The sequence below is a fragment of the Ambystoma mexicanum genome, chromosome 12 (assembly GCF_040938575.1).
Source record: "Ambystoma mexicanum isolate Mex_15411 chromosome 12, UKY_AmexF1_1, whole genome shotgun sequence".
Classification (NCBI taxonomy): Eukaryota; Metazoa; Chordata; class Amphibia; order Caudata; family Ambystomatidae; genus Ambystoma; species Ambystoma mexicanum.
In genome coordinates, this window is record NC_090936.1 from 1,164,256,762 (window position 1) to 1,164,283,913 (window position 27,152).

Consider the following 27,152-nt stretch of genomic DNA (forward strand, 5'->3'; position numbering starts at 1 on the left):
TTAGCGGTCGAATATAAAAAGTAGTATTTTGCCACCAGCCAAAACTCGGTCGGGGGGGACTGGACAGTGCCCCCTCGAACAACAGACCCCGGGGCAATCTAATTGCCCCGACCAGTATGTCCACAATATGATGGTTTGTACTGGTTCTGTTCACAATTTGAGACTAGTAAAGCCAATGGTGACTTTACATGCCCTGGGAGACAGTCAGTCCCAGGGTATGGAGTCTATGTTTGGGGGTCGCTACGACACCCCTGGGTTACGGCACGGAGGGTGCGGTGTAACCCACATACCAAAAACACATGAAGCCCTATGGGTAAAGGACCCCATAGCCCATAAAACACATACAAAGTCAAAGGAACACCTCAAATCATGTCTAAGAGTGGGAGGAAAAAAGTCTCTCTTAGCAGGAGAAAAAAATAAACCCCAAAAATCCAGCAAAGCTGCTGGGGGACTCACTAGGTTTGGGAAATTAGCCTTTACAGAGAATTCTCCCTAACACAGACCCCGGCAGACGGCTCAACCGCCAGCTGCAGCTTCTTGTAAACAACTGCACTACATTGACCATCTTATGGGACGATCGCCAAGGAGCCATATGCCCTTACGCGGTACTAGCGGCTAGAAGCAACATATCGACCTTTACGGTGGCCTAGTGCCTAGTTGATGGAACAGCCTTGCGGTTCACCGTGCGTCCAAAGTGCTTCTTTTAACGAAAACCAACACCCCGTGTACCATAAAGGAACAGCGCGTGACTCACGATAAACTTTTACGGATTGGCGGATCGAGAGAAAAGAAAAAAAATTCCATTCCGATTTAATATGCCAATTGCTGAATATTCTCTAAACATTTAATGTCAAATGTACTTTAGCAAATGTACCGTATTGCTGTTTGATTTTAAAGTACAGTTTCATATTCCGAATTGTGGCGCGCTGTGTTGTGAGTTGATCTATGTTGGTTTCCGGGTTCTGTGTGAAGTCGCGTAGAAGACGACTGGGCGCGTTTGACTACGCAGCACAGTAACGTCACGGAGATAGGCGGGGAATAAGAATGTTTTGATAATGTCAGGCTCAGGGGCGGGGGATATGATTTAGTACCGCAAAAGCAGGTCAGCCAGGGTGATGCGGCAAGTGATAGGATTATCACAAAATGGCAGTGCACTGGTGCCTGTTTTCGTGTGCGTTTAATGGACGAAAACTTGGGTAAGGGCCATAGGAAAAATCGAGCGACTTAGGCTTAAAAACACATGGCCGACCCGTAGGGACGATAAAACATTTTGAACGAACCATTCCTTTAAGCAGAGCATATGAGACCCCTCAAGATTGTGTTGCAGGCTCTTCAGCCGGACCACTTGACCACAAAGGCTACCAAGTGCCATATTGAACAAGGTTCAGTGACCTACCTTGGGCATGAGGTTGGTGGGGGCAAAATTCAGCCTATAGCAGTAACGTCCAAGCTGTTCAAGACTAGGCAACTTCCACAACCCAAACCCTGGGTATTGCAGGAATTATTTGTCAGACTATGGTACCATAGCTGCTCATCTGTCTGCCCCTAGTACACCAAAGAAGCCTAAGAATGTCTCTTGGTATGAGGAGTGTGAGAAGTCCTTCCAAGGCCTGAAGGATTCCCCTTGTCGGACACGTTCTCACAGCACTTGATTACCAGAGACCTTTTATAGTGCAGGCAGATGCCTCTGAAACTGGGGTAGGTGCAGACTCCTCGTGGATGACAAAAGGCTGGGCACATCTTAGGTCTGATTAGTCTCCAGCTTAAGGACAGAGAGCTCATGTGGCCGACCGTGCAGGAGTGCATCTCTATTGTGTGGGTCCTTAGGAAGCTGAAAACCTAGCTGTGTGCGACTTACTTCACTGTGCAGACTGACCATAAGTGCTTAAAGTGGCTAATGAACATGAAGGAAGGGGATCCTAAATTGATCAGGTGGTCTTAAGTCTTCAAGGCTTCCACTTCATTACTAAGCATAGACCAGGTGCTCAACATAGCAATGCTGATGGGCTGTCCAGGACGTATCCCAACTAAAACAGGAATTCCATCCAGGGATGGATTAGATTCTCCCCCCAAACCCCTTGTCCCTCGTCCCTCGTCTTAGCATGAGTTTTAGGAAAAGTGAAAAAAAACCTTCAGCTTCACTTCCTTTGCGTTTTGCTCATTTGCTATGGGGAAACTGATCTTTCATACTATCAGTAATGGGAAACTGTTTCCCTTTGCAATTCTTGTATTTTAACATTGCATAAAGCACCTCACAATGCAGTGCAATGGGGATACTTTCTATCACCCTAGATTTTTTACACATGGGGTTTTTGGTTATTTTGTGCGTCTCTAAAGACAAACTGATGGCAGCAGTCACTTTTTTTTTTAATAACCATTTTTGCGTTATGTAGACCCCATTTGTGGATTGGGCAGTTAGTTTGGCTAGGAGGGATTTGAGTGGAGGGAGGGCGCTCCGCTCATGGCTAGCAGAAGCAGTTTGAGCCTATTTTTGAAAAGGTCAATTGAAGAGATGGTTTTGCTAGCCAGGGGAGTGTGTTCCGGTGGATAGGTTAAGTAGGGAAAAGAAGCAAAATCGGGAGTCGTCGCAGGGTGCACAAGCAATTGATATGCTGTGACGAGTTGAGGAGCAGAGCGTTATAGAAGGAACGTACCGTGCAATGCATTCAATCTGGTAGTGGGAGCAATACGATGGGTGGATTTATAGATCAGTAGTAAAAATGTAAAGAGTGATTTTACATGGAGAGGCATATGGTGTGGTGGCAGTAGATGGAGGTGTAGGAGGAGGATCAGGGTAGGTTGAAAAGGGTGCATGTAGAAAAGTTAAGAACTCTGTTGCGGGGAGAAGAACAGAGCGGTAGGCCAAGGAGTAGACTCGCACAGTAATCTAGTTTGCTGAGCACAAGAGTAGAGAAGGATTTCAGATGAGTGGTGTGTTTGGACAGATTTTCCCAAGGTTTACTAGTTTGTAAGCAGTGGCTCTGATGAACTAGTAGAGCTTCAGTTCGCTGTCTGGAAACCCCCAAGGTTGCAAGCCATGCTAGTGGGGTTAAGGCGATCATGGAAGAAGGATTGGAGAGGGAGTGCTGTTGGCATTGGATGCAGGGAGAAAGATGACTGTCTGAAGGTTTTCGCATGAGGCAGCATAGAGCCCTCTAGTGGCAGATGGAAGATAGGAAGTTGGCTATGTGCTAGGAGATTATTGTGATGAAGGAGGGGACTGAGAAGAATATTGGAGTATCCTCACCAATGCAGTGATAGTTAAAGCCAAAGGAGGCAATTAGTTACCAAGTAAAGGGGTATAAATACAGTTTAGAGAAATCGAGCCGAGGACAGATTCTTGAGAAACGCCCAAGGGAAGAGGTCTTGGGGATGACTTGCTGGAGTCCTATGAGATGGAAAAGGAGACATTTGTTGAAGGGGTCCCAGGGATCACAAAATATATGAAGTAAAGAATTGCCAGCAGCACTGTAAACTCTGACCAGCAAAAACCAAAGACAAAACAGCAGTTTCACAGCAAGTAGTTGGCGGGGTCCACAAGCAGTTGCTTTGCACATTATTGTTTGGTAATGAGACACTGGTGCAGGAGGGAGGAGGGACCTCTAACTCTGGGAACAATGATTATTCATGATTCGTAGATTCCCAGGTCAAGGGTCGGAACTAGTGGAGCAGAAGAACAAGTTACTTACCAACTGGTAACGTTCTTTCGACTGCATGTTCCTCCAATTTATTCCTCATCTATGACATGTGATGTCCACAGCTGTGCTGCTTGGGAAATTTTTTCACCAGTGAACGCCCTGAGTCGATGGCGTCGGGTCGATGTCCCTCGAAGGCCTACGTCGAGGGTGATGTCATCGGATGTTATAAGTAGCACGCTCACCGCCCGTAGCCTCAGTTCATGTTTTTTCCCCTTAACGTGTGGCACACGTGCCCATAATACAGCATCGAATTGCACTTAGCCTTGTTGGAGCGAAAGCTGTAATAGCATGGGAAATTGTTGAGGGGTAGGCTGAAAGGGCGATGAGGAATACGTTGGAGGAACATCCAGTCGGAAGAACGTTACCAGTTGGTAAGTAACTTGTTCTTCGAATGGATTGTGTCCTCCAATGTATTCCTCAACTATGACAGACTCCCAAAGCAGTACCCATGAATGGAGGGGGGACAAGAATGTAGACATACCCAATAAAATGGCAGAGTAAAGTACTGCCTTACCAAAGGCAACATCCTGAGCATGAGAAGTATCAAGGGAATAATGCTAAACAAACGTGTGTATGGAAGAACATGTTGCAGTATCACAGATGTTCCTCACCGATACACCCCTCTGCAAAGCTGTCAGTGTAGCTATGCCCCTGGTGGAATGAGCCTGCATGCCCTGAGGAGGGTCCTTGCCAGTCAACCTGTAGCATTCAGAAATAGTGAGGATGATCCACCTAGACAAGGTCTGCTTAAAACAGCCTGGCCTAATCAGTGTCCAGTATACCCCATAAAGAGCTGGTCGTCCACTCTGACTCTGTACATTCTAGAAAGATAAAAGCTCAATGGTCTCCTAGGATCCAACCTATGGAGTCTCTCCTCGTCCTTACTAGGATGAGGAGGATAGAAGGCAGGTAGCACCACCTGACTTAAATGAAATTCTGACACTACCTTAGATAGGGAGGACGGACATACTCTCAATACAACCCTGTCCTTATGGAGCAAAGTAAAGGGTGGCCTAGAAGAAAGTGCCTGCAACTCACTCACTCTTCGAGCAGAGGTAAATGCAACCAAGAAAACAGTCTTAAATGTTAACAATCTCAACGGACAAGAGTGCAAAGGTTCAACGCAGCACCCATAAGAAACTTCAAGACAAAATAAGGTCCCAGACCGGCACCTGAAAAGGTGACGGCAGGAACACATTCGTGAGCCTTTTCAGAAACTGAGTGATCAGTAGAATCTTAAAATAAGAGCATTCCTCGGAAAAGCGCTTAAAGATAGAAAGCGCCGCCAGGTAACCTTTAATGGTTCCCATCTGAAGACCCCTGTGGGCCAAAGAAAGCAAGAAGGAAAGCACCGGAATTGAGCACTGAAAAGGAACAACATTCTTTCCTCTGCACCAGTCGCAAAACTTATGCCAACAGCAACAGTACAGGGACTTAGTGGCTGGCCGCCTGGTCAAATGCAACACCTCTATCACATCATCAGGGAGGTGCCAATCCTTATATCTCAACCTTTCAGAAACCATGCGTGAAGGTTGAGAGTTCTGACCTCTGGATAGAGAACCTGACCTTCCTCTTGAGCGAGAAGATCCTCTTTTTGGGGGAAGATGTATTGGAGGATAGACCTATCTAGAAGGTCCGGGTACCACACTCTCCTAGCCCAATCCGGAGCAATGAGGATCATGCGGGTCCCGAACCGTCGTAACCTCCTGAGAACTTAATGACAGGGATCGGAGGAAACGCTTACAGTAGCGGGAATAATCAATCAACGACGATAGTGTCTCCTAGAGCTCCTCTCGGAGGAAATGCACTCACGCAGTACCTTTCGCACTTCCGGTTGGCACCAGTCGCGAACAGGTCCACCTACGGGTTTCCCCAAAGGGCGAAGATCTCTTGAAGGACTTCATGAGCTAGTACCCAATCGTGGGAGACTGTGCCCTGCCTGCTGAGAGCGTCCGCCGCCATGTTCTCTCTGGCCGGATGAACCGCCGCTAGGGAGATCCCCTTTTGAATTGCCCAGAACCAGAGCTGCATTGCCTCCCTGCACAGAGGTAGCAACCCTACACCACCTCCCGTCGAGGAAATGCATGGCCACCGTGTTGTCCGTCATTATCAGGACGTTCTTCCCCTGCACAGACAGCAGGAAAGCCTTCAGTGCTTGCCCGACTGCTCTCAGCTCCACAAGATTGATGTGTAGTGTGGACTCCGATGGAGACCAACGACCGCTCATGGTCAGATCGTTGGCATGAGCTCCCCATCCTGTGAGGGAAGCGTCCGTCACTACTGTTACCTACGGCCACGGTTGCCAAAAAGGCTCTCCTTTCATTAGATTGTCCTCACTGGCCCACCTCAGAAGATCCTGTGAGACCAAAACATGAAGGAGATCCAACATCCGGCCCGAGAACTGTGACCAAGTCCAGAGAGCCCACTGAAGGGATCACATTCTCAGTCAGGCCTCTGGCACCAGAACAATGCAGGAAGCCATGAGGCCAAGCAACCTTAACAATTCGAAAGCCGGAAGACTCTGGGCTTGTTGAAATTTGGTGACCATCTGGAGAATGTGTTGAGCCCTCAACCTTGGGTGGTAAGCACATCCCCAAGGACGTGTCCAACAGAGCCTGATGTACTGGAGCTGTTGGGAAGGTATCATATGTGACTTCTTGAAATTGAGGGAGAAGCCCAGCTTGTGAAGGAAGTGGCAGGTGACGTGGAGATGATCCAAGGCTTTTTCGGGAGAACGTGCCCTGATCAGCTAATCGTCTAAGTAGGGGTAGACATGAATCCTCCCCTGTCCTGAGATGCCCTGCCACCACCACCATTAGCTTGGTGAAGACCCTTGGGCGGAGGTCAACCCGAATGGCAGGACTCTACACTGATAGTGCGAGCCGCCAACTGCGTACCTCAGGTATTTTCTGTGCTTGAGATGAATCGGCACACGAAAATAAGCATCCTGCAGGTCCAATGACACCAACCAATCCTGAAGTTGTTGGGCCTGAAGGATCTGAGAGAGTGACCATCCTGTGCTTGTCCTTCCTGAGGAACCTGTTCCAAGTATCTAAGTCCAAGATGGGTCTCAGTCCTCTGTCCTCCTTCGGAATAAAAAAAAAAATACAGGGAATACCGTTCCTCTCCGCCACAGGCACTGCTTCTATAGCGCCTTTCTCTAGCAGGGTAAAAATCTCCTGCACAAGGAGGAAATCCGGAACCCTCAAAGAGTGCTTCCCCGTTGAATTGTCATGAGGCTGTCTTAGAAAAGGAAGGCAGTAGCCATGGACAATTGTTTCCAAAGCCCACGCATCCGAAGTAATGGCTTGGCATTCTTCTAGATGCTGAGACAGCCTGCCCACTACCGGTGGACAATGAGTCAAGCCCTCAGAGCGGTTTTGAAGCGGCTGGGGCAGCGCCTGATGGCAAAGAGGCTGCTGCTTGAGAGGCTTGGCACCTCTACCTCGTCCACAATGAGGAAACTTGCGTTGACCCTTTTAACTGGCCATCTCCCTCACCATTCCAAATGAGGAGTGGTTGTGAAAAGGAACCACTCCTCCATTGCTGTCCCCTAGGACGAAAAGGCTGAGGTTGTCGAACAGCTGCTCCCAAAGATTTGGCAGCTGCTTTGGAGGTCTTCAACTTCTAAATGCTCTCGTCAGACTTGCTGCCAAACAGATGAGACCCGTCAAAGGGCATGGTGAGAAGAGGAGCCTGCACATCAGGTGAAAACCCGGAATTCCGTAACCACTCAAACCTGTGCATCACGGTGCTCGTAGCCATGGACCTGCTGACACCATCCGCAGTGTCCAACCTAGACTGAAGGGATTCACACATGGCATCCTTGCCATCCTTCACAATAGCTAGAAAGCCATCCCTTACTTCCCCTTTGGGAATATGCTCAGCCGCTAAAGAGATGCAATTCCACAGAGTGCGAAAACTTTGCTAAGGCACAGATGGAGTTGGCCAATTTCAACCCCATGCTCCCAGCAGAAAATACCTTGCGTGCCAATCCATCCATGCGCTTATTGTCCCTATCAGGAGGGATGGCAGGGTACGCTGGTTGCTTCGGGGTGGCGTAGCTGCCTGAACCACCAAACTCTCCGGAGTGGGTTTTGTGGACAGGTAGCCGGGGTCGCTACTGGATGGGTGGTATTTCTTCGTTAACGACTTGTTCACTGCCGGAATAGTCTCTGGGGTGTTCCAAGTAGCAGCCACCCGCTTTTGCAATGCCACATGAAATGGCAACACCTGGTCAGCGGACGGACCGTGGTCCAAAATATCTGTAAGATCATTTTGATCAAAATACACGGGAGGCCTGGCCCAGCCCAAGTACTCCACAACTCTCGACATTAGTCTCCGATAAGAGGAGTTGGCATGATCCCCCGAATCCAGCTTGCCGAACTCAATCTCGGGGGAAGTGTCAAGGCAACTGGCATCCTGCAAAGATTTACACAGATCCTCCATCCAACTCTCTTCAGAAATGAGACAGTCCGGAACACCAGGAGTCCCATTCAGAAGACCAAAAGGACCAACATCCTCATCGGACCTTTCTTCATCATAAATGTCCTGGATGGACTTAAAGAAGTCCTTTCCTTGGGAGTACACCTCTTCTCAGCTACAGGCTTCACAGACTTGGCAGTAGCCTTCCTCAGCAGGTCCACAATCACAGGGACCTCCACAGGTAAATGCGGCTCAGATGGCATCAATGGCGTTGACAGCTCTGTCGGCATCGACAATGGTGCCGACGGCTTCGAAGGCCTGACCAGGGGCAAAGACCCGAAAGGCGCACCCGACGGGCATGGCATCAAGGGAGTCGACACCTTAAAGGGCTTCAATGATTTTGCAGGTCTCGACGGTTTGGCCGGAGACTAAGACCCCGACCTGGCACGTCTCTGGTGATCACCCAAAGCCTTGTCCGAACGGGGCCTCAAAGGCTCCCGATGTTTAACACGCCGTCCACCCAGGGCCAAAGGCACAAGAGTATCCGGCTGAGACCTTTCCCTGCCAGCTTTGTCAGAAGGTGCGGATGGAACTGTGCCCTGGGACTGAAATAGCTGCAACATCTGCACCCGGAAAGCATCCCACTCCTCCGGGGTCGAGCATTTGGTGGGGCAGGTCACCTTTTTCGGGGACGCGTCATCCAAAGAGGACGAGGAATGTGAACGATGATGCCGCTTCCTGGACAGCCTCGATGAAGAGGACAAGTGACGGGAACCACTGTGGGACCTGGAGCGCTTGGACTTCTTCCGACGAGGAGAGTCCCCTCTCGACTCGTCGGTTGAAAGACTAGCCGACTTAGATTTATGGGGCTTGGACACCTTCCTACCTTTAATTTCCCTTTTCGTTCCCGCAAGGCCTTGGCAGTCAGCAACTGGCACTTCGAACAGTCATCTGTAGCTTGGCCCTCGCCAAGGCACCACAGACATTCGATGCAGGTCCGTGATCGACATCTTAGAGCCGCAGTCCCGACATTTCTTCAAGCCAGACTGCGAGGTCGTCATCGTAGAAGACGACATAGTACGGTAACTTAACAGTAACCACGAGGCGTGCCGAGTTATTAGAAGCAAACATGTTTGCGGAAAAAACGGACATGAGACTACGGGCACTGTGTGTGCTACTTATAACATCCAATGATGTCACCCTCGACGGAGGCCTTCGAGGGACATCGACCCGACGCCATCGACGCAAGGGCGCCCTCTGCCGAAAATATTTCCGAAGCAGCACAGCTGTGGACATCACATGACAAAGATGAGGAATACGTTGGAGGACACAATCCATCGAAAGTCTGTTTGGCTGCATTCAACAGTACTGATAAATGCAGGGTAACCACATAGTCCTCTGGCACAGGATTTGAGGATGGCGTCAGTTTGAAAAGGCACAAAGAAAGAAAAAATACTGAAGAGAAGTTTAAGTCACTGCAGAGAAACCAGCCACTGAAAGTCATTAGGCGAGTTTGGTGGAATGGCTGCAGGAATAAAGGCAACCAAGGCCCCTGGAGCATCCCAACCAGGGTGTTTTCCTGCTGTACTGGGATATTTCGGATGTGTTCAGCATATAGTACTTCAAGTTCTGTAAGCGGTGGGGAACCTGCATCTTGATCCAGTGATGCAGGCAGGGTCAGGCGTTTTAGGGAGATTATGCCTGCAAGCAGGAGCTGTGATCCAGTTGTCCCCAACGGATCACAGGAAGGGTGCTGCAGTGTGTTCCTTCTATTTGTCTGGCGAGGCAGAGCTTTGACATCAATTCTTTCAAAGAATACTGGTGCAGAGTTTTGATCCTTCCTCAAGCAGCAGGCCTTCCAGGAATTACAGGCACAGGGTTCCAGCAGTAGACCAGGTACAATGGGTCTGCCTTTATCACCTTTGGGAGATTGCGAATGAGCAGAGTAGCCAATCACACAAAGGAATGAATTCACAGTATCCCAGGTGGGCATCTCATATGCTAGCCAAAACTGATCTCCGACTGACTACAACCCCCAGTCCTCGGAAAAAAGTATCAAGTGGCCCAAGATCACCATTTTTCACACATTAGAGGGACAGTGGATAGTCATGTGACCCTCTCAGCTCTTCGTGGCAAACAAAGACAATATACATGTTGGCAAAGTCAGGGGTGTAAAGAGTGACCTGTCCAGGTCAAGTTGATTCCAGCCAAAGGAACAGTGTACACAGGCACTAGCCACATGTCTAACCGAAAGAGTACCTGATATAGGACACAATGGGGCACTTTTGGGCTACCCTTGTCTTGAGAGCCATACAGACTTAAGGCTGAACATATGAAAAGAGCCACGCTTTTAGTCTTTAGGCCTGACTAGGAGAAAAACACTCAAAACCCAGAAAAAACAGCAGAAAATACAGGGGGCTACCACACATGATAAAAGGTATACATTCTGCCTAAAAGGGGTAGAACACCGTTCGGAAAGATTCTTATTTTTACTGCTTTCCCTCCATGGGGCACCTTAACCTTTGCTATCGATTTGAAGCTTTCTTGCTTTTGGAGGGAAGTGAAGTCTTTAACCTTGCTAAGCTCATCAGTTTTGGGGGAACTGACCAGTCCCTATGCCCATCAGTTCAGTAGAAGTAGTTCTTGGTTTATTTTTCCTTCACGCATCAACTCATGTGAAGTGCTGTAGGCACACTGTGTTCCTGTAACTTTGTTTTTGTTAAAGCTGTGGTTACTTGCACGTGCCATCCAGGATGGGCTGGTGGCAGTGGATACGTTAGTGGGATTTTCCCATTTATAGTCTTGTGCACTTTTTAATTTGACCGCTTAATGCCAATAAGAGTACCATATACTCTGAAATGACTGTGCCATGAGATCTTTCCCTGTCATTAGGCCGCTTTGTAGTATGAACCTTCATCCTTCCCTGCAGTGGCTGGATTTTCTACATATGGTAAGCTCTTTCCCAAGGAAAGCTCCAGCTTTTGCAGGCAAAGTGATGGTCTGTGTGTGGCCGGATCTGTCTATACCCAGTCCACATTTGTGCCACAGTGTATCTGCTGCTGGGCAGATGCAGCTGCAAGTTTGAATGTTCCAGGATCCTTACCATTGGTGGGCTGGGGTGGAACTCCAGTCCGGATCCTGGATAAAAGTGAGGGAGGCAGCGGGAGAGGGTGGCAGGTTTTGGGGTAGGGGGCGGGAGTACTCATGCAGTCAATCCTCAGACCATCAGGGGAGCCAAGACCCACTCACTGGTGTTCCCCGCAACACGTTCACAGATCGCCAGCAGACCTTTCTTCACTTGTCTGGCGAAGCCCAGTCTCTCAAGACCTTAACTGGTGACTAGAACCTTGAACCGGTGGTAACAACCAGTCCCAACGCCTGCTCGAAGGTCCAGCTGCTAGAAGCGCTCTGTAGTGAGGAACCATTCTGTGGGCTAGCCAGACGCTGTCCTGGGCTATTTTGCTGCACCGATCACTGTCCCAAGTTAAGCCTTGGGACCCCACAGATCCTCAGCTTAGAAATTGCTCTCCACTACAAAGAGGGGCCTTGCAGTACACGTTTCTTTGTTCTCGCTACAAGGGGCGCCTTTTGTTATTTTCTTAAAAAGCCCATCTCTGTTCTCCGTTTGTAGTGTACTGGGAGTCCTCCTGAGCTCATTGCTAGAGTAGTGCTCCAGATGTTTGTGCGCCCCGACTGTCCAGAACCCAGATTCGGTACAATGGAGCAGAGAATCACGATCTAGCCAGTCCTCAAAAATCCAACATTTGAAGTACCCTTGTACCCCCAATCCCTGGATCCAAGAGAACCAAGGCACGAATATGAAAGGTTCGCCAAGTTTTCAAATAGGCAAAGAGTTTGAAAGAAATTAGGAGAGTGGTCCTGGGGACGTGAAGATGGGCCCAAATGTCAGAAGAGGATGTATTCTTTCGGAGGGCTTTCGGCAGTAAGTTTTGCCAAAGCCAAACAAGTTTTAAAAGATATGCAAACTTTTCAAGGGTGGAGATATGGGGGCAGGTAAGTATCACTACAACTTACCAGCTGTGGTCCGGTTTCGCTGTAGACTTGGGGGGACGCCTGAGGTACGTTTTCCCACCTTTGGTTCCAGTCTCTGGTGCCCAGAAGCTGTGGGTGCAAGAAGAGTTCCGGTTGGATGGAAAGAGGAAACTTGCACAACCTCTTCTCGGCAAACAATGCAAGAAAAACTTACGCAGGCCTCTTCTAAGCACTCAAACAGATGCAGTAAAGCCAGTTCCAGGGACGGTCTCCATTGCACGGTGACAGCAGGCATCACAGTTATCGCGGTTGAAGAAAGCCTCCTATCTCATGACCCGTCGATGTCAGGGAGCTGCAATTTCACAGGAGGGCCTCTTGCTGTAAAAGCTGAAGACCCCTGGAGGTCTGGGCCAAAACTCGGATCGGCAGCTCTTCTATCGCGGTATCCCAATCTGGAGCTGGGTAGTCCACTTGGTGATCCAGGGAAACTTCTGAGGGCTCCAACTTGCTTGGGTACCAGAATACGCCGGGAGCAGTTGTTCCCACTGGTCCAGAGGGTTGAAGCACCAGCAAGGGTCTTCAGAGATCAGTAGCCAGATAGGTCGCCAGGCCTCTTCAAGGATCGTCCATGAGTCTTCCACAGTCTTCATAGCTACAACAGGATATTTGGCCTTTCTTCAGATCGGCTGGAATAGCTGTGGGGCTCCTCTTATTATCCCGAAGTCAGGTAAGTGACCAGACTCAGCCATCCAATGGCAAGATATGCCCCACACATTCACACCAGCAGTGATCCAATCAGGGACCCACGGTGGGTTTCACTCTAGTATGCACAGTAGACTCTCGGGTGCCTGTGTGTGGATTGGGACCACGCAGTCCCAGTCCACTTCCTGGGACCCTAAACATGTGGAATGTACTAACCCGCAAAAAGCAAGCCTTTCCTGGACCAGTGCATAACCATAAAAGCAAATTCCTGACCTGGCAAGGCAGGAACAAGGCCACAGGACAAGATGGCCAAGAAACAAACGAAAAACCTTGTGGCATGGCCATGTTGGGACACTAGCCACTGTTAGTAGGCAAAAGTGGTTAACATGGTAGGGGCTAAAGAAAAATACAGTAGAAATTATGGAAAATTACTGTTGCCACCAGTTTGTCTTTAAGCACATCTTTGGTAACCAAAGAATTCCTTTGAGTGTAGTCTAAGGTCATACAAAAGAAACCCCATTGCACTGAAAGATGCCTTGTGCAATGTTAAAAAGTTACCCAAAAAAGCAACAAAGTCAAAAGACTAAGGGAAATAGTTTCCTAGTACTGACAGTCTGGAGGGTTAGTCCATTTCTCCTTAACCTGTGAGCAAAAGCCCAGTGGAGTGAAGCTGAAGGCTGCACTTCACTGTATAAAATCAAGACATTGCGAAAAACAAAAAGGAACACGTTTGGGGGTCCATAGAACATGGACGTAAAGTTTCTAAAAAGAGAAATCTTTCCTAATACAGCCGTCAGGGTTTGCGCCCTTCTCCAATTCTACAATAGAATTTATATTTGTTACCCGCTCTCGGATGGATCAGTTCCATTCGCTGGAAAGTCAACACCAGACAACAAGTGATCATGCCAGTATCTTTGCAAAATGTAGGTTTAATAATGGTGGGAACGACGGGTCTTCAACTGGCTGTTAAAATGTGCGGTGCACCGATTGAGAAACCCCTTTTTGCCCCTCTAGTAAAAGTAGCTATTAACAAAAGAGTTAAACAGTCCGATAGAAACTGGTGTAAGTCCCATGAAATTTCATAGGCAAAACCAACAGGCGATTCACAAACTAATTGAGCATGATAGTAGGGGGTTGTGGAACATTCTAAATGGTTTGGACAAGAAACATAGGTTACTCCAGCCAAATTGTACCTCGGAGTTGGACTGGATGTCCTATTATTCTGATCTCTTCTCGAATAAAGGGGATACTGGGTTATTGGTAACAGAGGGGGACAGGACCCCAAGGTCTACATTTTGATAAGGAGTCGATGTGTGCTCTGGGAACATAGAAAAATTCTAGAGCCTGCGGTTGGGAGGGATGATCTAATTTGGTCTTAGAACAGAATCCACACCTGTGGGCTGGCAGTCGTATGTGTCTTTTTTCCAAGTCACATTTAAACTGTTTATGCCAGAGTCTTGGACAATGTCAATTTTGGTGCCAATATATAAACAAGGATTCCGGGATTCTCCTAAAAATCTATAGGCTTATTTCTTTGATGGACTGTTTTTCGAAGGTTCTTGCCAGTTTTGTGCTGAAGGATCTTCATCGCTGGATAGAGAATTCTATCAGATTGTTCCAGGCTGGGTTTAGAAAAGGTACATGCACAGCTTTAAATGGATTAGTCATGTGCATTATTCAATCTAAAGCCATCTTGGAAAAGAGGAAACCAATCTATATAGCCAGTCTGGACATATCTTCTGCCAGTCACTAGACTGGAGCCAGAGTCACTAGAAGCAGATTATGCAGTAAGCTAAGCAGATGGAATATTCCTTGGCTTTATTAAATATGCTTAGAATGTTCCACACAAATACCAAACTAAATGTCTCGTTAAAAGGGGTTGTGATCGGTGATGTGGAGGCAAATACGGCTTTAAAGCAAGGGTGTGTCCTTACCCCCACATTGCTTAACCTCTAAATCTCTGATTTACGATTTACGATTAACCCTAGATCAGTTGTCTTGTTTCTCCATGCGTTGGCCCTATGGATGTGGCTTGGATGGCGTATGCAGATCACATAATTTTATTCGAACTGACTCCAATTGGCCTCAAACAGAAACCAATGGCGATGGAAACCTATGTCAAACTAACCAATTTGGATATTAATGCAGCTAAATCAGTGGTCCTATGTGACAACATGTAAACAAGGACAAGAAAACTCTTAGGCTATCGATGGTACAAAAGTTACAGTTGTCAATAACTTGTTTTATTTGGGTTATATCTTTGTCAATAAGCACCATAGAAAAATCCTGAAGGAAAGAGTAATGGAATAAATGGCATCTAGTCATTGTATCGAATGCAAGACCATCGAATGCCATACCAAAGAAAAAAATGCATCGAAAAAAAGCATTCAAATGCATTTTTTTAAAGGTAAAGGGTTTATTTTAATTATAATGGGTTTTAAAGGTTAAAGAAGGGGGATTGAGGGGGACCGACATTAAAAAAAATGCAATCAATGCTTTTTTGTTTATGATGCATTTTTTTTTCTATGGTAAGGCATTCAATGGTCTTGCATTCGATGCGATGACTATAAACCTAATAAATGTCTGTTGTGTTGGTGCAAGTGAACTAATATATAAGACATTTTTCTTTTCTTTGATCCCGCTGATCCAATGCTACAAAGTCAAAGGTTATGTCTATGCTTATATGGGTTAGAACTTTTTCCAGTTCACTTAAAGAGTTGGTTGCATCCTTGGGAAGACAAAAAAAATGTCAGAGGTACATTCTCAGTGAGATATAAATAGGACGGTTTGGAAAGTTTTGTCTTTGGGCAACTTTCCGTCCATATTCTATGGACCCCCAAACCTTTTTGCTTTTGTTTAATCTGTCCTGACTTTTTACAGAAAAGTGAGGCCTTCAGATTCCCCCTGACTTTTCCTTATTTTGTCAAGGGGAAACACTGATCAGTCCTTCAGACTATCAGTACTGGGAAACAAGGGTTCCCTTGTGTCTTTTTATTGTTTTATTTATCTGTTTGGGTAACTTTTTAACAGTGCACACAGCATCTTGCCATGCAGTGCAGTGGGGATACATTTGTATCACCCTAGTCTTTTACACTGGATTTTCTCTGGTTACTTTTATATGTGCCTAAAGAGAAGCTGGTGGCAGCAGATACATTTTTACATTCTTTTTAGTGTACAGATTCGCATTTACTGCATCTGGCTACTAAATGTGGCTAGTGCACTAAAATGGTTGTGCCACAAGAATTTTGGATATACTTTGGCCATATTGTTGTTTGGCCTTCTTCCTCCCTTCTTAGGTCATGAAATCTCTTATATGGTCATGCATTTGCACAGGAAAGCTGCTGCTTTCGTGGGCTACTGCATGCCATGTGTGTGTGGAACCAGTCCCACTCCACATCTGTGGCGCCAGACGGTCTAAGGGTGAAACTCAGTAGTCCCTGATTGGACCAATACAGACTTTTTGAATGATGCAGATCCTAACCATTGGTGGGCTTGGACTTGCTTCCAGCCAGGATTTGGGATAAGAGGAGGACACCTGTAGCCATTTCTTGAGATCAGCATTGGAGTCAAGTATCCTGTTTAGAAGAGCATCCAACTGAACATCCATGGATGACCCCAAAGAGGCTTCCTATCCCTTCCTGCGTTTGGCCCGGTGAAGCCCTGCTCGACTAGCTGATCTGCAAAGGCCCTCTGCAGTACTTCAAGCCCTCGACTAATGGGACCAACTAGTTTCAACACCTTCCCGAAGACCGTTTTGTCTTCAGTAGTCAGAAGTGTCCCTCCTTGACTACCCGATTAAATTACCAGACCAGCTGCCCAGTGGGCTACCTCACCAGAAGCGTTGCCATACCACGTTTTCGCCCGTAAACTCAGTGGTCGCCAGCTCATGTTACCAGTCACTTTCCTGCAAAGTTTTAGCTTCCCAGCATCAAGGGCTCCTATTCTGGAAGGTCTTCTTCAACCATGACTGGAGGGATGCCTGCCATTGTGCGTTACAAATGCCATATCATATCATTGTTCTGTCCCTGTGCGGTGGAAGTCGCGTCCCTGTGTCCTGTGAGGTGTCCAGAAGAGTCCTACACCGTTGAATCCTGCTGGGCGTCTTCACCCGGGGTTGCATCCTGAGCTAGCAGCCGACCAGAGAAATCCTTAAACCTGCAACCTATAGACATCCTGCATTAAAGCAAACAATGGGAAAACCGACACCCAGCTACCCCCAGTCGACCAAAGACAACTGGGAAAATTGGAGTCAGGTGAGTGAGTACTCGCAAAGCATTCAGCCACACTGTCTTTGGTTTATTTTGTTCCATCGCGTTTTGATTGATAGAAATGCGGTACCTAAAGATAGAAAAATTATTTTACTGACCTATAACATTGTTGAATCTTCTGGAACATTTTTCACCACCACAAACACTCTTCCTAAATCTGTCCCAAGAAGGTTTGTGTCTTTTGGGCCATACATCATACAAATTGGACTTCACTACTTACCTTCTCTTAGTTGTCCAAGTTTTTTTTATGTATTCCTAGAAACCTAAAGGTGGCTGTATATATGTTTGATAAATGATTTGTGTGTGATATTACTACCTGCTTATTTTCTTAGTGTTTTTTGGGCCTATAATAAAGAGTATTTATGTACTTACCGGTCTAATTTGAATAATTGTGTGCTCATTGTGGACTATGGACCCCTGACCCCACTCACATTCTCCTGAGACTAAGCCTTGACCACTCTCCACACTTAACTTGGTTAGGTTTGGCTAACCTGTGAGAGTATCCCTGCTCTCCATAACTAGGCTGAACTTCTAAAATCCATCCACCGGGCCAGATTGTTGAAATTCATCTTAACAAGGATTTGCAGGGGAAAAATTGGGAGGACATACCAAAAACAGCAAAATGTTAAAGGGACTATACAAAAGTATTTTCTATCAAACCCACACCACCTACGAGTAGAGAATGTCTAGTAACTGGATTGAGCTTATTGAGACTACCAGGCATGCGTAAATATGTCACAGAGCAGAACCCTTGGGAATGAAGACATCATTAAAAAGAATGGGATATTACTAATCACAAATGGAAAATGTAATACTACCAATACTTTTTTGAATTTTTTTCTTTTCATTGAGCGCTTTGTAAAGTCATAGCCATACATACTGCGCCAGCCATCTCCTTGCGAAGAGGCTTACCTTACATATGCACACCCTTTTCTTGCATTAATACTTTTTGAAAGTTATTTTAACTGAGCTTTTTACACTATGACTCACCACAATCTAAACTAATTCCATAAGGGAACTCAAATTAAATTAACACAAATGTCAAAAGATCAATAGCTATTTAAATATAGTTCTACAATAATATGGAGGAATCTATTTGAAACACTTTCTATACACAGTTACATGATTAGGCGTTTAACAAAAAGAAATTCTCCCTGCCCATTAGATTAAACACAGGAAAAAGCAGCATGCAATAAAAATAACAATAATTCCAGACTTACTGAACCGTAGTGTTGAAAACTCTTTGGACAGAGGCCAAGAGCAGCTCCGGGGAGACCTGAGCCAGCCGGTCTAATAGCAATTTTAGCTGCTTCCTGTACTCCACAAACATGGCTTCATCTTCACCCTGTGAAATGCAAATGGTGTCCAAATTAGACAATACCAAGGATGTATTCTATTCATCTATTACAGGGAAAAGAAAGTAGAAAGAATTGGTCATGCAGTTTCCGATTGCGAAAAAGGGGGAAAAAATATGTACTTAATTTGATCAATACCCTACAATTTCTGAGGGCCCAACAGTGCCATGAAAACAAAATGGAATGGCTCTGGTATGCTCAAAAACCTGTGGGCACATTATTCCCACTTTCCAAATTAGAAAGTATTCATGTTTTGACAAGTCCCCCTTTAAGCCGAGGATAGGAAGTCTACTGTTGGGGAGTTTGATCAAAGTCCACCTGTGGTAGGACTGTAGAAGACTCACTCTTAGGAGCACAGGGCTTCAAATCTTAGGTTTTGCCCGACCTACCAAAAAGGTTTGGTAGCTATGGTCAAGCAGCCAGGCTTAGTCTAGGAGGGAGAAGGACTGTAGTTGAGTTCAAAGACCTTTGAGCACACTTATAGTCAAGGAAACATTTGTAGCTGTATAACAATATGGTTATTATATATACTAGGACAATGTTAAAATCAATGCAATTCGGGCAAGTAAAAAGGAAGTCACCAAGGGTAAACCAGATGTGGACCCCTTGCTCACTGTGCCTTAGGGAGGCACAGCTTCACCTCACAGAGGAGGCCAAATAAGGCTGAAACATGTCTGGGTTGCTGATGGAACTCTTGTTCAGAGGCGCTTTGCTTTAGCATTTTGGTGCTGGATTGCCCATGTGGGTGGGACTAGACATATGCAAATGGATTTTTAGTACAAACCTTTCTGGGAAATGAGTGTCTCAAAAAGTCAAATGGGTGCACAGGGGAACCAGTGGCCCTTGGGCGGCAGAACAAAGGAAGTCAGCCACTGAAGCTTTTTCATAACAAGAAACGGAATCGAATTCAAAGGGGTCGGGGGGCTAGGGAAGGTCCCCTGAAGGATTTCAGCATCAGCATGTGCAAAACATGGTTGGGTCGTCCATGCCAACGAGACTCAAAAAGCTCAGGAGGAGCCACCAGAAGAACAAGTTACTTTCTTACCTGGTAACGTTCTTTCGATGGGATGGTCCGACGACGTATTCCATATCTATGACAGTAATCACCACAGCTGTGCTGCTTCGGAAACTTTTTCGGCGTCTGCGTCCTGCGTCGATGACGTCGATGCGCCGCCGTCGAGGACCTCCTCCGACGTCCGACGTCATCCGATGTGATAAGTAGGACGCACGACGCCAGTAGCCTCAGTTGTAGTTTTTTCCCCCAGAACGTGTGACAATAGTCAACTGCCAGTCCGACACAAAGCCTTGCGGAACGTAAGCTGCAAACGCAACAGAAATTCTGCAGCGGGGAAGGCAGGGCGGGAGCGATATGGAATACGTCGTCGGACCATCCCATCGAAAGAACGTTACCAGGTAAGAAAGTAACTTGTTCTTCGAGGGGATTGGGTCCTCCGACGTATTCCATATCTATGACAGACTCCCAAAGCAGTACCAAATCAAGGAGGAGGGAAAGAATTTAGAAACAAAATTTAGAATAGCCAATCAAATAGCAGAGCAAAGGACCGCCTTGCCAAAGGCCAGATCCTGCCCTCTGATGGAATCGAGGGAATAATGCCGCACAAATGTATGCACTGAAGCCCAGGTGGCAGCATCACAGATGTTGCGAATAGGAACACCCCTCTGCAGGGCAGTAGATGCAGCCAAGCCCCTGGTAGAATGGGCCCGCAAGCCAGCCGGAGGGTCCTTGCCCGCCAAGCGGTAACACTCCGAGATGGCCAAAATAATCCAGCGGGACAAAGTCTGTTTCGTCACAGCTTGCCCCAAGCGCTTACCAGCGTAACCAATAAAGAGTTGATCGTCCACTCTGACCCGGGACATGCGAGAAACATAAAAGCTCAAAGCTCTCCTAGGATCAAGCCTATGGAGCCTCTCCTCTTCCTTACCAGGATGCGGAGGAGGATAGAATGCCGGAAGAACAATCTTCTGGGCCAAATGAAATTCCGTCACTACCTTCGGAAGAAAAGAAGGACGAACTCGAAGGACAACCCTGTCCTTGTGAAATACAGTGAAGGGTGGCTTAACAGAAAGTGCCTGTAACTCACTCACTCTGCGAGCGGAAGTAACCGCAACTAAAAACACAGTTTTCAAAGTCAACAGCCTCAAAGGGCAAGAATGTAACGGCTCAAACGGAGCACCCATAAGAAACCTAAGAACAAGGTTCAAATCCCAACCGGGCACCAGGAAAGGCGACGGAGGGAACACATTAGTGAGCCCTTTCAGAAACTGTGAAATTAAAGGGATTTTAAAGTAAGAACATTCTTCAGATGAGCGCTTAAAGATGGACAGCGCCGCCAGGTAACCCTTAACGGTACCCACTTGCAAGCCCCTGTGGGCCAAAGAAAGCAAAAAGGACAGAACCATGGGGATGTCACATGCAAAAGGATCCACATTCTGAACTCTGCACCAGTCGCAGAACTTACGCCAACGGCAACGGTACAGAGACTTAGTTGCGGGCCTTCGGGCCGAAAGCAACACCTCCATCACGTCTTCAGGGAGGTCCCAATCCTTATACCTCAACCTTTCAGAAGCCAAGCGTGAAGGTTGAGGGATCCGACCTCTGGATGGAGAACCCGACCCCCCTCCCGTGAGAGCAGATCGTCTCGGTAGGGAAGACGACGTGGAGGGCAGATGGACAAGTCGAGAAGGTCCGGGTACCACGTCCTCCGAGCCCACGCCGGAGCAATGAGGATCATCCGGGAACCGAACTTCCGTAACCTCCGCAGCACTTGCGGGATGACGGGGACCGGAGGAAACGCGTACAGCAGCGGGAACGACCACTCCACCACGAACGCGTCTCCTAAGGCTCCTTTTGGAGGAAATTCCCGCGAGCAAAACCTTTCGCACTTCCGGTTGACACTGGAGGCAAAGAGATCCACTTGAGGGGTCCCCCAAAGGGCGAAGATCTCCAGGAGAATCTCCTGAGCCAACTCCCACTCGTGAGAGATCGTGCTCTGCCTGCTCAGAGCGTCCGCCGTCACGTTCTCGACTCCGGCCAGATGAACTGCCGAGATCGAAACTTCCTGCTGGATGGCCCAGAACTCGAGCTGCATCGCCTCCCTGCACAGAGGAAGTGACCCTGCCCCCCCCTTTTTGTTGAGGTAGTGCATGGCCACTGTGTTGTCCGTCAGGATCAGGACATTCTTCCCTCGCACAGTCGGCAGAAAAGCCCTCAGGGCTAGCCTGACGGCCCTCAGCTCCAACAGATTGATATGGAGTCTGGACTCCGACGGAGACCAACGACCGCTGACTGTCAGCCCGTTGGCATGAGCTCCCCATCCCGTGAGGGACGCATCCGACACGATCGTCACCTCCGGCCAGGGAAGCCAAAACGGAGCCCCCTTCATCAAGTTGCCTTCGACGGCCCACCACAGAAGGTCCCGGGCGACCGAGGGCGGCACCTGAATCGGGTCCGACATCCTGCCGGAGGACTGCGACCATTGCATCTTGAGTGCCCACTGCAAAGATCTCATTCGCAGGCGAGCCTCTGGCACCAGAAGAATGCAGGATGCCATGAGGCCGAGCAACCTCAAGAACTCGAACGCTGGGAGCGTCTGGGCATGCTGAAACTTGCGCACCATCTGCTGAATGTGAAGAGCCCTCACCTGGGGAGGAAAACACTGCCCCAGGGAAGTGTCGAGCACTGCTCCGATGTACTGGAGCCTCTGCGTTGGCGTCAAATGGGACTTCTTTAAATTGAGGGAGAAGCCCAGCCTGTGAAGGGAGTGGCAGGCGACGGACAGATGATCCAGGACCTGCTCGGGAGAGCACCCCCTGATCAACCAATCGTCCAGGTAGGGGTAGACGTGAATCCCCCCTTGCCTGAGATGCGCTGCCACCACCACCATGAGCTTGGTGAAAACCCTCGGGGCGGAGGTCAAACCGAACGGCAGGACCCGAAACTGAAAGTGCGAGTCGCCAACCGCGAACCTCAGGTACTTCTTGTGCTTGGGATGGATCGGCACATGGAAGTAAGCATCCTTGAGGTCGAGTGACACCAACCAGTCCTGAAGCTGAAGGGCCTGGAGGACTTGAGAGAGAGTAACCATCTTGAACTTGTCCTTCCTGAGGAGTTTGTTCAAACCGCGCAAGTCCATGATGGGTCTCAATCCCCCGTCTTTCTTGGAAATCAAAAAATAAGGGGAATACCATCCCTTGTTCCTCTCCGCTACAGGCACCAGTTCTATGGCGCCTTTCTCCAGCAGGGCTTGAATTTCCTGCGCAAGGAGCGGATCCGGACACTTCAAAGAGAGGTTCCCCGGTGGATTGTCGCGAGGCCTGTGCCGAAAGGGAAGACAGTAGCCGTGGGTTATGATCTCCAGAACCCACACATCCGAAGTAATGGCACGCCACTCTACAAGATGCTGCGCCAGCCTTCCCCCAACCGGCGAACCATGGGACAAGGCCTCATGACTGAGTAGGAGCGGCTGCGGCGTTACCTGAGGGCAAAGAGGCAACTGCCCGAGCGGCCTTGGCACCACGGGTACCCTGTCGTCCACCTCTGGTACCCCTGCGTTGGCCCCTTTGACTGCCAGCTCCTCTCGCTCTACCAAAGGACGAGTAATAGCGAAAGGAGCCACCCCTCCACTGCTGTCCCCTAGGACGAAAAGGCGGAGGTTGGCGAACTGCAGCGCCCAACGACTTCGCTGCAGCTTTTGAGGTCTGCAACCTCTCAAGGCTCTCGTCAGCCTTGCTGCCAAAAAGATGTTCACCATCAAAGGGCATGTTGAGGAGCCGGGACTGCACATCAGGAGCAAACCCCGACTTCCGCAACCACGCAAACCTGCGTATCACGGTGCTCGCCGCCATGGACCTACTGACGCATTCAGCTAAGTCCAAACCCGACTGAACGGACTCACACATGGCATCCTTACCATCCTGGACCAAAGCAAGGAAACCAACCCGTTCGTCCCCTTCGGGAATATGTTCAGCCGCTAACGCAACACAGTTCCACAGAGTGTGCGTGAAACGCGACAAGGCACAAATGGAGTTGGCCGCCTGAAGCGCCATACCACCAGAAGAAAACACCACCTTCGCCCAGCCATCAAAACGTTTGTCGTCCCTATCAGGAGGGATGGTAGGGTACGACGCCTGCTTTGCCGGGGCCGTGGCCGCCTGCACCACCAAACTTTCCGGAGTGGGGTGCCTGGTCAAGTAGCAGGGGTCGCCACTGGCTGGACGGTATTTCCGCGACAAGGATCTGCCCACTGCCGGGAGACTCTCCGGAGCAGTCCAAGCCGCCGCCACCCTACGCTGTAAAGCCATATGGAATGGCAGAACCGGGTCAGATGGGGGACCAACATCAAGGATGTCCGTCAGATCATCCTGCACAAACTCCCCTGGGGGAGCAGACCATCCCAGATACTCAGACACCCTAGCCATAAGGCGCCGGTATGAGGAATCGGCATGGGAGCCAGGCTCAGGCCGACCAAATTCCACCTCCGGAGAGGTGTCCAGACCACTAGCATCATGCAGCGACTGCCTCAAATCGTCAAATTGACTATGGCCCGAGACAATGTCATCCGGCACCTGATCAGGAACCAGGCCAACCGAATCCTCATCCGCCTCCGAAATATAATCCAAGTGGTGGAAAGGCACCTAAGAGTGCCTGCTCTTAGCCAGAGCCTTCCTAGGGGGTACACCCGAGACACGGGGCACCTCCGACACGAAAGGCGTCGATGGCGTCGAGCGAATCGGCGCCGGCGTCGAGAAAACCGGCAACGGTGCCGAGAGGATCGGCGTCGACGTCGAGGAAATCGGCGTCGACGTCAGATGCAGCGCCTCCAATATCGGCGGCGTCGACACAGCCCTCGAAGCCGGAGCCCCGAGCGTGTCCCTCGACGACCTGAACGTCGACGGCTTCGACGACTTCCTCGGAGCCGGAGCTTCGAGAAAGCCTGTCGACGCCCTCGACGCCTCAGACGTCGATGTCTTCCTCGAAGACATCACAGGTGCACACGGTCTCGATCGCGTCGAGGACCGGGACCTGGAACGGGTACGGCGAGAACGAGCCTCCTTGTCCGAACGGGACCTCTCCCGTGACTCGTGCCGACCACTCTTGCGAGCGGCGTCTCTCGACCTCACACGGCCGACCCCACTCGGGGGCGCGGACGGTTGAGTACCCTGCGACTCAAGAATCGCCAACATTTTCTTCCCGAAGGAAGCCCATTCCTCCGGCGTCGCACGGCTGGTGGGATAACCGACGTGCCGGGCAGAGTCCTCGGAAGAGGACCTGGAAGGCGACCGGTGACGGCGCTTCCGAGAACGCCTCGAAGAGGCAGAGGAGTGGCGAGACCGACTCCTAGAAGAAGACCGACGAGACCTCCGACGATGACGCGGAGAGTCACCCCTCGAATCATCCGTCGAAAGCCCCGCCGACTTCGACTTCCGGGGCTTGGACACCCGACCTACCGACAATTTCTTCTTACGTTCGCGTAAGGCCTTGGAAGTGAGCGACAGGCAGTCGACACAGTCATCCGTGTCGTGGGCCTCCCCGAGGCACCAGAGGCAGGCGTCGTGCGAGTCAGTCACCGACATCTTGGACCCACACACCCCGCACTTCTTGAAGCCCGGACGCGGGGTTGAAGACGAAGTGGAAGACATCGCTGCGAAGGATATTCACAAACGAACAGGCTCGAAGAACCAGAAAGAACAGAACTCCAAAGAGTCGAGGCTAGAACCGAGAAACACGAAGCAACACGTTCGCGGAAAAAACGGAACTGAGGCTACTGGCGTCGTGCGTCCTACTTATCACATCGGATGACGTCGGACGTCGGAGGAGGTCCTCGACGGCGGCGCATCGACGTCATCGACGCAGGACGCAGACGCCGAAAAAGTTTCCGAAGCAGCACAGCTGTGGTGATTACTGTCATAGATATGGAATACGTCGGAGGACCCAATCCCCTCGAAACACAACTACTGCCCGGTTAAGTACCCAGGAGTGATGTACTAACTACTATGATGAACTATTATGTCACCAGCGTGTTCCCAAGGCTACCCTATCAAGTGGTGGGATACTGTGTAGTTTGAGATTCAACATGTCTGAGAGACACGAGTGTTCAGGAAAACCATCTACTGGGGCTGTTTTTCAATAAGAGTTCTGGCTGTGAGAAAATTGTATTACATTATAGATTTCTACAAGCAGGAGGCTTTAACCTCCCCCAAAGTAGACAAACTTAAACAACTGTGTAAGGAAAGAAGGCTTCGCTGTAGAGGACATAAACCCAGAATTGATTCAAACCTTGGTGGACTTCCAGAAGTCCCAAAGTAAACCAGTATCTCCTGAATATCCTATTGACAATGATTTGAGAAGGGAGGATGAAGCGGATTGTGAACATTGAATTGGAGGATGACCCTGTGCCGATAAAAGGTCCCCCTCCAACTGAGGACCCCAATCATGCAACCCCCTATACCTTCCCTCCTGAAGTGCTTTTTGACAATTGAGAAACAAAAAGCAAAAATCATTGAGATGAAGTTGCAACTGGAACATAGACAATTAGAGCTCAGAGAGAAGGAAATGCAACATGGGTTAGAAATTAGAAGAATGTCGCTTGGTAACTCTTCCTCGTCGGGGTGGTCCCTGGGTGATAGCTCCATGATTCCTAAGCTCCCCAGGGATTTGGTGAGTTCACATGATGTTAAGAATTATATAATTGATTGGATGAAAGCATTTGAATGTGCTTGTGAAATGCAAGAAGTGAGTGGTATTGCACTTGTACCGTGGGTTCTTTCTAGGTGCCCCAAAATGGTTGTGATGGGCTTCTGGAGATGGATGATGCTGATCGAAGGGACTATAGCTTGGTCAAGCAAGCACTCATAACTAGATATGGAAGACTCCTTCTCAATACCTAAAAAGGTTTAGGCACCATAAGAAAAAGGAGGGTGTGCTATTGGCAACCTGGGTACGTAAATCTTTCAACAACTTAAATGGGTTAATTGTAGGCCATAGAGTGAGAACTTTTGATGGCATGAGAAGTATCTTTATGCTAAAAAGCATTTATGGTGCCTGCTCCCCAGAATTGAGACAGCATCTTGCAGACTCAAAAGAGTTTGACCCCAAGAAGCTAGTTCAAGCTGCTGAATTGTGAGTAGCCAACAGGCCCACTCACAATAATTCTGGGGGTCCTCACAAGGAGACGGGGAAAAAGCACAGGAGATGGGGAAGAAGCACAAGAAGGAATGGAAAGAGAATTCCACAAATGCATATCCACAGAGGCCCAAAAAATAAAACGCAAGAAATTCCATAAATTCAATATGACTAGTGACTGTTCTGGGGCCAAACCAGAGTGGTTACCACAAATCCCCATTCCATAAAACATTTGGTAAATGTGTAGTTTGTGGGTCTGGTGACCATGTGACCGGTGATCCCAGATGCAAGGGTAAACCCTTAGAGATCCCTTATGTCTCCTTAGCCTTCACCCAAGAGGGAGTAGCTCCTATAACAGGTGCTAACTTGCACTTTCTAGTTGAAGAACCCATTGGAATTCAGGCTAGAGTTACTGTCGTGTCTCGTAGGAACAGAGCCAGGATATCTATAATTCCATTCCAGATAATACTAAAGTATATTTTAAGGACAGTGTACTCATTAATGGTAAGGAGACCCCTGCCATTAGAGACACTGGGACCAGCATCAAGGTGGTAGTTGAGTTTGTTCA

At 48.7% G+C, this 27,152-nt stretch overlaps 1 protein-coding gene across 5 annotated transcripts in view; it reads right to left on the bottom strand.

Moving 5' to 3' along the window:
* Positions 1 to 27,152, bottom strand: part of XPOT (exportin for tRNA) — a 1,180,573-nt gene that overhangs the window by 614,750 nt on the left and 538,671 nt on the right. For all 5 annotated transcript variants that reach the window (XM_069629779.1, XM_069629778.1, XM_069629776.1 and 2 more), the window contains one exon: positions 18,307 to 18,431. In XM_069629779.1, coding sequence (XP_069485880.1) covers positions 18,307 to 18,431 — 125 coding nt within the window. The remainder of the gene's footprint in view (positions 1 to 18,306; positions 18,432 to 27,152) is intronic.